We start from the raw sequence: 9,735 nt of genomic DNA, 5'->3' as shown, positions 1-9,735 counted from the left end.
TAAGTCCTTTAAAAACAGTTCCAGATAAAAGTTAGTTAAGTTTAACTAGCAGTTAACAAATAGTTAATGCTATGCAACTGTAAGATGACTGTCCATTAAAATTAATGAACTTTGTGCAACTGTGTCCTAAAGTTTTTGGGAATGGAAAAACTAAATAGAAAAGATCTTTGCAAAACTGTTATTAGAGGTTTTGTATTACATTAACAAATTGGCATTTGCATTCTGTACAGTCAGAAAGAAAAGCAATTGGTTTAATTTCCACTTTCTACTTTTTTCATAAGATTTGATTCTGTTCATGTAGATTTAACGGGACACGGAGAAATTACTCTGCACAGAATATATTTAAAGTTAAAACCATTTTTATATTTTTCTGCTGTATGATGTTATAAATGTGAAAAGTCATTTTGGATACTAAATCTTGGAATTCCAATGTTCGAGATAAAGTAAACCTACAGTATGTATTGACACAGATGCAGTTGTATGACATTTTTGTTCGAGCACAAAATCCACGACTTCAAATGAACCCATTCCTACTGGGTAGAAACCAGGTGAGCTAGGGTCTCTCTGATTGGCTGGTTTGAGGCAGAGCTTACTCGTATATAACCAGCATGGCCAGTTAGCTAGTACTCACACTTCCTGTCTTGTGTACTAGTACCCTGTCCATATCGTTTGTTAACTACTTATTTTTCATAGTTCTTTAAAATATTTACTTTGTAATTGTTTAACAATCCTGATAGATATGTGTGATGTTTTTATTTTATTTAGTCTGAAATTTCATATAAGTTGGTGCAGTAGTTGCTTCCCTTAGGGTGCTCTTTTGCCATCTTGAACATGTTTAAAAAGAGGACATCCACCAACTTCTAGAAGTTTCATTCAATGGACAAGAACCGTAATTTGTGTGAACTTCTAATGCCTTTGTTGTGATCCTTTACCATAGACAGGATGTGTCATTAATACTTGTTATGTATATATCAGTATGGTAGAAAATTAGGAAATTATTTAGGAAATGGATTATTCTTTACATAATGCATACTGTCACACACTTTAGGTATGGCTGCCCATCAGGTAGTTGTTTTGAAATTATGAGATGATGATGTGACCTGCAGGGAAAATCTTTACAAATATAATGCACTGAAGTATTCCATGCTAGAAGTATGGAAAATATTCAACTACTGAAGAAATGTTGAAATACAGTACTGGATATTTTGTTTAGCTTTGTAAAATTCCCAAGAAAACCAGTAGTGACTTATTGACAATAACTGAGTTGAATACGGACCATAAGTCGTAAACTATGATGACTGAAATGAACGTTTTATGTTCATGGTTTTATTTGTTACTGTTCATGGTTTCATTTGTTACTATTCATGGTTTTATTTGTTACTATACATTTCACTGACTGTAGATTTGATATGTTCATTTTGTAGATGCAGGATCCATACCCTCCCATTGCAAAGAACCGACAAACATCAGCCCCAGCAGCCACAAGAGCCGGGACACGGCCTAGCTCCAAATATGGAGGTCAGCCACCCATGACCAAGGACGATAGGGGTTTATCTGTGACCAGTTCACGGATGGTAAGTTAATGCAATGACAGATTTATAACACTGCATGTATTTAAGAGAAGATACAAAAATGTCTTACCTAATGTCTCTTAATAAGTGGATAGTTTTTCTTGCTTTTTGGTTCAGTAAATGCTTTGCTTTTTATTTGAAGAAATTTGCACTGGTTTTCCAAGGAAGTCAATCTGACTGTTACATCATGCCATAAAGTAAATGTCATTCATCAAAACAAAATTTCCCTTCTTTTTCAGTCTGCTAGCAAAAAATAACGTACGTTGACATTAAATTCACATCCACAGATTCGCCTTTGATTGCCAGTGATTTCTGAGTTTTGACAATGCTACTTTTCTGTTATTAACTATAATTATTCCTTATTTTCCTGATTTGTTGAGGATTATCAGGATGTGTTGTATAAGGAATCAAAGTTTTATTCTTTGGCCATTAAAATGTTCTTCTATTACTTTGTGTGTCAAAATTTGAACAAATATTGAAACATGGGTTAGAAATGGGTATTCCAATGATTTAACATCACATCCTGATGATATCCTTATATATACACTTGTGTATGCAGTGTTCAGGCTAGATATTAATCCACATCTAACTTCTCTGTCCTGTTTTCTTGTTGAAAGTGAGTGCATTGAATACACCTCTTCATCATGTTTGTTTAGATTACATCCCTTTCATTGTGTTTTTTTTTTCTAACTTATTCTCTCTCATTCAGAGTGGATCCAGTATTTTGGTCATTTTATCAACCAGAAGCCTTTCTATACATTTCTGGCCTGAATACTGTATTTGCCAACATTGTATAGGGTTGTCTTTTCCTGACTAAGCCATGTTTTTGTAATGTGGAAATTAACAAAATGTAAACAAACCAAGCAAATAAAAACAGAAGAAAAACAAAAATATCCCCTAAGCATACAGTGTTTAAAACAGAAAATTGTTTTGGATTTATGATCCAATGCTGTAAGATACATTTGAAAATCCCTTATACAGCAGTTTGAAAATGAAGCCAGGGTACATTATTATGCTGATTTGGTTTTCTCCACAGTTAGGCATTGGGCGGTTGATAAAATGTGCAATGGATCCACCATTACCGCCTATAAGATCTTCATATCAAGCGTATCGTGATTCATACCATGACACATACCCTGTGCATGGTGACACATACCCTGTGCATGGTGACACTTATCCTGTGAGTGGTGACACATACCCTGTGCGTTGTGACACATACCCCATGAGTGGTAGTACATACCACAATATGTTCTACAATTCGTTTCAAGAGAGGGATGTAAGTTCTAGTGTGGCTGATGCTTTGCTGTTTTTTTTTAATCACAATATTTCTGGGTTGTAGTTAATAGAAGCTTTCAAAGAGTGTTTTACAAACACAGAGCACTATGCACAGGCCTTAGCTAATGGTTCATAGTGTATGTTTAGAAAATATTATGAGAATTTGCTACCAGAATTCTTTTTAAATCCCTTATACTTGTCATTTTGAGCTTAATGTGTTGGTACCACAATCCTTTTCCAAGTAGATTCTGATATACACCCCTCTACACATGTATTTACTGTTTTGTCATCAAAAGACATGAAGAAGGACAGTATTCTCCATCATAGTTTACTCCTAAAGGTTATTTCAAAGTGACATGATTTTTAGATTAAATTTAAGAAATATTCAACGAAGCTTAAATGTTTATTAAGCCCACACCATGAAATGGCTGGCCAAGGCATATAGTGTCACCCTTTTCCATCAAAATTCAGTTTCCAATCATTATCTCTACTACAGGTGCACATATTCAACTGAAATTTAAGATCCAGGGCCCTGTTTTACAGAAGAACTTATGATGAAGACTAAAAATGTTACATAGTTCTAAAAATTCATCAACTTCATTTTGTGAAATTATACTTATGTAAAATTACATAACTAAATACTTCTTATTTACATTAAAGTCATAATTCAATCAACATAAAGAATAAAATAAATTACAAAGGAAGATTTTGGTCTTAGTTATAAGTTCTTTTGTAAAACGTGACCCATGTTTAGTTCTTATTTGGCTTTGGTTGAATAAGTTTTGTTAGAGTTGTTCCCCTTGAATTTCAAACAGTTCAGAGTTTCTGCTCATTTTCTCAGTCATGCCTGGACATTTTGAAGTTTGTTTTGGAGTGCAAGGAAAATTGACACAGTTTATGCTTATTACTTCAGTCGTACATGGAATTTTGAGCTAAAATTAAAATAAATAGGTGGAAGTCACACCTTGTATAGATATTATTCATTTATTCTAAGAAATACTTATAGTCTAATTTCATAAAGAAAATAATAAATTATCAATTCTGACACCAGTAAATATTATAATAATCAAGTTTCCAGAATGTCTCTCCTGTTTGTATTTTTCGGATTTTAGTAAAACCCTATACTGTTGGCCACTTCCTGTTATTAGCCTGACCCTACATATAATGGCGGTCAAACTAAATTGTCAACAATATGGATTAATGTGTATCTGGAAACTATATACTTCGCTGCATATCTGCTTATATGGATGCCTCTATTGTTTTACATATTCTTTACAAAACCTTTTGCATGTGCAGTGGTTTGGAGAATAAAACTGAAGAAAAAAAACGTATTTACTCTTTGTCGGCAATATACGGTAACCTTTTTTGTAAATGGCCTAATTTCCCTAGATTTGCCAATTGGGGAAAACATATATATATAATTGGGAAAAAATAGCTAATTTTAGTGAGGGGAAACAGCCGAATATCGGTGGCATTTTGGCCAAAAAAAAATCACTGAATCGGCACTCTGAATCAATTATTATACCCAAGCTATCAATTGGTTAACGCGTAATTAACAAGCAGCGTCGTGTGAGGTTAATTACCAAAACCCGAGTTGTTGTTTATTTAACAAAATCAAGGATCAGGGAATCACAACCGTTGTTTCCGAAGGTGTGAATTTCGACAGACTTTGAGATGTGCAGGGTAATTCGTTAAAGAAACCTCCCACCTGGTATACCATTACGTTTAACGGAGTGGAAAATTTGCCTGATTGCGATATAAATCGGGTAAATATTGTGCTTGGGACTGAAATTTTGATTGGAATTGGAATATTCACGAGTTTCCTGTACGAGAGATTGTAGGGGGAAAAGTCAAAGGGAAAAAGTCACAATCTATATGCATACACTTTGTAATTTAGGGAAATATCTGTCTTGCACTTAAGTTGCGAGAAAATCTAACTCGTTGAAAAGTTCCTCTCCGTTGCTTGCTTGAATTTGTACACCGCTATACAATGCCATTTTATGTATACATATTGTAACTGATGTAATAAGACACGTCTTTTAAAAGCAATAAAGAGAGTAACAATATATGTGAATTTAAATTTAAAGGTATAATATATTCATATTTTATTTAGTTTTATATCATTAAAAAAAAAACCAACTTCTTGTTATTTCAACAATTAACAAGCACCTAGATCATGACATGAGTAAAAAGGACATGCACATCTAGTCCAGAAATGATATGACAATATCCCACATCATTAATCTAGTGAAACTGTTTGTTTATAATAAGCAAACAGAGCTTAGGTTTCTACAACTCGCATGTTTCCAGAGTATACAAAATTAATTGCATTTTTTCTTTCATTTTATATGCTGAGATCATCCTTTTTTTTCCCCTACCAAAATTGCATTGGAAACCAAAATATGTAATTTTTTCTGCAATGATTGCTACCTTCATCTCCCGATGAATCAAAGAAAGACATTTTATTGTTTATATTTTTATGCATTTTTAAAAATATAAACTAGAATTAAGTTCTAAAATATCATATGGTTGATCCATTTGTTGCATTAAATGAAAGTATTGAATTGCATGGGTGGTGGTGGCAGGGGAGAATCTAATTGTATGGGTGGTGGTAGCAGAGGAAAATTTAATTGTATGGGTGGCTGTCTTAAAAATAAAGTGCCTTCTTTGTTAAAACTTTGATATTTTGCTTAGTATAAGGACTAGGATCATCAAATTTTGTCAGTTCATGCATCTCAGGACCTAATATCATGTTGTTTCAAAAGTAGGTCATGGTGACCTACTTTTTGAATTTCGCAGGTAATTATTATCAAATGGATCATCAAAAGTTGTCAGTTGATGGATCATGGGACCTTGAAGTGCGTCATGTGAAAAGTATGTCACCATGACCTACTTTCTGAATTTTATGGCTAATCATTTATGAATACATTTTAGGTTATTTCAGATATCGAGAGGTTTAGAATTATCAAACCTTGTAAGTTGATGCGTCTAGAGGCCTCGAAACATATTTATAATTTTTTTAAAAAGTAGGTCACAGTGACCTACTTTTTGAATTTTGCAGACATTCAAATTTCACATTTTCAATTTTAGATGCATATTTTGGACACTCTGAAAGCTAGGATCATCAAACTTTGTCAGTTGATGCATCTTGAGTCTTCAGAGTGTGTTGACTAAAAAGTAGGTCACTGTGAGTTACTTTTGGAATTTGACGGCTATATTTGAATATTTCAGATACTATTTGACTTACAATCATCAAACTTTGTCAGTTGATGGGTCTTGAGTCTTGAGAGTGTGTCAACCAAAAAGTAGGTCACTGTGGCCTTCTTTTGGAATTTGATGGCTATATTTGAATACTATATGACTTGTCAGTTGATGCATCTTGAGTCCAGTATGTCGACCAAAACCTACCGTGACCTACTTTTGGACAGTTAAATTTAAATTTTCAATAACTATTTGACTTAACATCATCAAACTTTGTTAGTTGAAGCATCTTGAGTCCTCAGAGTGTGCAGACTATAATTTAGGTCACCTTGATCTACTTTTTAGGTCACCTGAATCATTCAGGTGACCTATTGCTATCTGTTTTTGTCCGTCGTCGTGCGTTAACATTTGAACATTTTCAGCTTCTTCTCTGAAACCCCTGAACCAATTTCAACCAATTGTGAAATTCATGGCCCCTGGGGCAGGGGTTCTTGTGTTAGGGTGGGGCTCTATTGGTCATATAGTGAAAATGTAGAAATTCTTTGAAAATCTTCTGATATTGGTTTTATCTAAGAAGTAAATAACCCTTTTCTTTATGATGTCTCAGACCTAGGTTTTTTAAAAAGGATTATTGATTGAACATAAAAGTGACACATGTACTTCATGACAACATAGCTATTCAATGTTTCTTCCATCCAAAAGTAAAATTCTTATATTTAAACACAAACCTAATTCAAACATTGGAAGGTTGTTACATGACACTCAAGTGACCTATAAGGCCCCTGGGCCTCTTGTTTTATCTTCAAAGCTATATCTAAATCAAATGCTAGGAGGCCTAGAATCATGAACCTGTTTCAGTTGATGTATCTCGAGTCCTTGGAGTGTGTCAATTAATAAGTACATGTAGGTCACTGTGAAAACCTTGTTAATTGATGAATCTTGGTTAGTGAGAATTTTTGCCTGTTCTACAATGTATCAGAAGAGCGATTCTAGGCCCATGGGCCTCTTGTTTAATCCTTACACCGTAGACACCACCAAACCCAATTCATCAAACAACTCCCAAGTCTCCACTTGTTTCCTACAGTCTCACTTTGTTTCCTACAGTTGTTTGAAGATCAGCCCTTCTCATCCACTTCCCTAACTGTCAGTGTATGTAGAATATCAACCCTTGTCTTACTGGTTTCTATTTGAATTCACTTGCAACTTTACTAATCAAAATGGGTTTCCTCACTGACATTCCAACATTTTGAAATATTGCATGTACCGTACACCTTTTGCCTCTATATATACGGCCAGGACCACATCACACAGTCTACATCATTACATGTAATATTATGTCCAAGATATTCATGTCTTCACTTTGAATTTCTTTCTTTGGACAATTTTACATAAATGTTTTTGCAACAATAATAAAATAACATTAATGTTGATCATTCAGTATTTATTGTTCCCAGTTTTTTTTTTTTTTTTTTTATACAACATCACTATCGTTCAGTGGATCCATCAGTTGTGTGGTTTTTTTTTTTTTTTATAATTTATTTATTTTTTTGGTTTCATACAATACATCAAACACTTACACAAACATACCTTTCATACATGCATACATCTCCCTGTGGTTTAGGTTACTTGCTGTACAATAGTGAAAGTAATAATAATAACAATAATACATGTACTAAAAATAATGACAAGTACATGTAGTAATAATTAATCAATTGCAAAAATATTTTCCCACTTCATCCATATTTTATCAAAGTTATGTATTTTAAATGCTTGAATTGCAGCATATTTCTCTACATGATATTTAAACTTTAAGTGACATAGTAATCTAACAAGATTTGGTTCTTTATTCTGCATTAAACAGATAAATATGTATTGTTTAGCATATAAAATTATAAAGTTTATGGCTTTATTATTTAAAGACAGTGGAATTTCACCAAATATTATATTTGACACATTAAAACCAATTCTTTCTGAAATGTTTCTATATATATGAAGACTTAACTCACTCCACAATGTTTGGGTCTTATTACACGAAGTAAAAATATGTGTTATTGTTTCAATATTACTTGTACAAAATCTACAGAGATCATCTGTTTTAACACTAATGTTTTTCAAATAATAACCAACAGGAAGAATTCTATGTAAAATTCTAAACTGTAGCCACTGAACAGAAGAATCACTAGATGTTTTGAAACAAATTTTAAACAGATCTTGCACTGAAATATCATCTACTCCATATGAAGATAGTTCAGTTTTCCACTTGCCCATAGAAGTTGGGATATCTTCTTTTGCATTTAAAATATTGTAAATAATATTAGAACATCTTTCATGTAATAAAACTGGTTCAAAAAATATAGGCATACATGGATTAACATTTTGTTTGGTTGAGTGTCTATCAATTGACAGACGTTTTAAATATTTTGAAATTGCAGTAATAATGCTATTGTATTTCATTACACATACTTCTTGAAGATTGTATAAACACTGAAATTTTTCTATGGTATGGAAGTTACAATCAGTATCAAAAAAATCTTGAACAGCTTTAATCCCCTTTTCATACCATTTCTCATAAAACACAGGTTTTCCCGCAATTCTAATATTAGAATTGTACCACACTGGAATATTATGAAAATTATTTTTAATATTTGGAAGATTTTGACTAGTCTTCAAATAAAAAAACCAAGCATTAAAAACATCCTTCCAAAAAACATTGCTTTTAACACATAATTGTTCCACAATAAAACTATCTCCAAAGTCATATAATTTCTTTAAAATATCATTTCCATACATGGCAAAAAAAATATTCATCCATGGTTTCTGACAGTTGGACCTAGTAAGCCTTTTAATCCAAGAGCATTTCAATGATGTAATAAAATTGCTTATATCAACCATCTTGATACCACCCGATAGATAGTCTTGTGTTATCACAGACCTCTTAACTTTATCTACACTAGATTTCCATAGGAATTCAAAAATAATTTTGTATAAATAAGAGATTGTTTCTTTCTTTGGAGTAGGAAGTGATATAAACAAATGATTCAATTTTGGAATAAGCAAGGTTTTAATGACAGTAGCCCGCCCAATGGGAGTAAGAATCCTTCTTTTCCACTGTTCAGTAAGAGCAACGATTTTTGGTATTTGAATTCCGAAATTTATATCTTCAATTTCTGTAAGGTCAACTGAAAAATTAATACCCAATAAATTAAAAGTTGTTGATCCCCAATCTAATTTCCATCTTGTATGGTGAAAAACTTGATCTGAAAATTTCTTTGAACCAATCCAAACAATTTTTGTTTTAGAAGAATTAATCCTTAGACCAGAAAAACTGGAAAAAAATTCTATCGTATCTAGAGCTGCAAAAAGCGATTCAGGTGATCCGTCAAGGGCTAGTGAAGAATCATCTGCATATTGCGATATTTTGTGTTCTGTGTTTTCTATACATATGCCTTTTATACTTTTGTTTTGTTTAATTAATATTGCAAGAATTTCTGCACATAGAATGAATAAATAAGGTGCAATGGGATCACCCTGCCTACATCCCCTTTGTATATCAAACTGTTCAGATAAGAAGCCACTCTGTAAAACTGAGGCTCTGAAATTTGTGTTTAAGATTTTTATCCATTGAATAAAGTTTTCCCCAAAACCAAAATACTTTAAAACTTTATATATGAATGACCATGACATTGAG

The 9,735-nt window shown here is 32.7% G+C and overlaps 1 protein-coding gene across 1 annotated transcript in view; it reads left to right on the top strand.

Annotated features, from left to right (window-relative positions):
- Positions 1–81: 81 nt before the first annotated feature.
- The window catches only part of LOC130054097 (uncharacterized), a 13,946-nt gene continuing 4,292 nt past the window's right edge, over positions 82–9,735 (top strand). Inside the window, exons 1-3 of the mRNA XM_056162539.1 lie at positions 82–548; positions 1,425–1,574; positions 2,608–2,847. Of these exons, the coding sequence (XP_056018514.1) occupies positions 471–548; positions 1,425–1,574; positions 2,608–2,847 (468 nt within the window). The 5' untranslated portion in view covers positions 82–470. The remainder of the gene's footprint in view (positions 549–1,424; positions 1,575–2,607; positions 2,848–9,735) is intronic.

Source organism: Ostrea edulis, chromosome 4 (assembly GCF_947568905.1).
Source record: "Ostrea edulis chromosome 4, xbOstEdul1.1, whole genome shotgun sequence".
In the NCBI taxonomy this organism is placed as follows: domain Eukaryota; kingdom Metazoa; phylum Mollusca; class Bivalvia; order Ostreida; family Ostreidae; genus Ostrea; species Ostrea edulis.
This window is presented reverse-complemented; position numbering and strand designations above follow the sequence as displayed.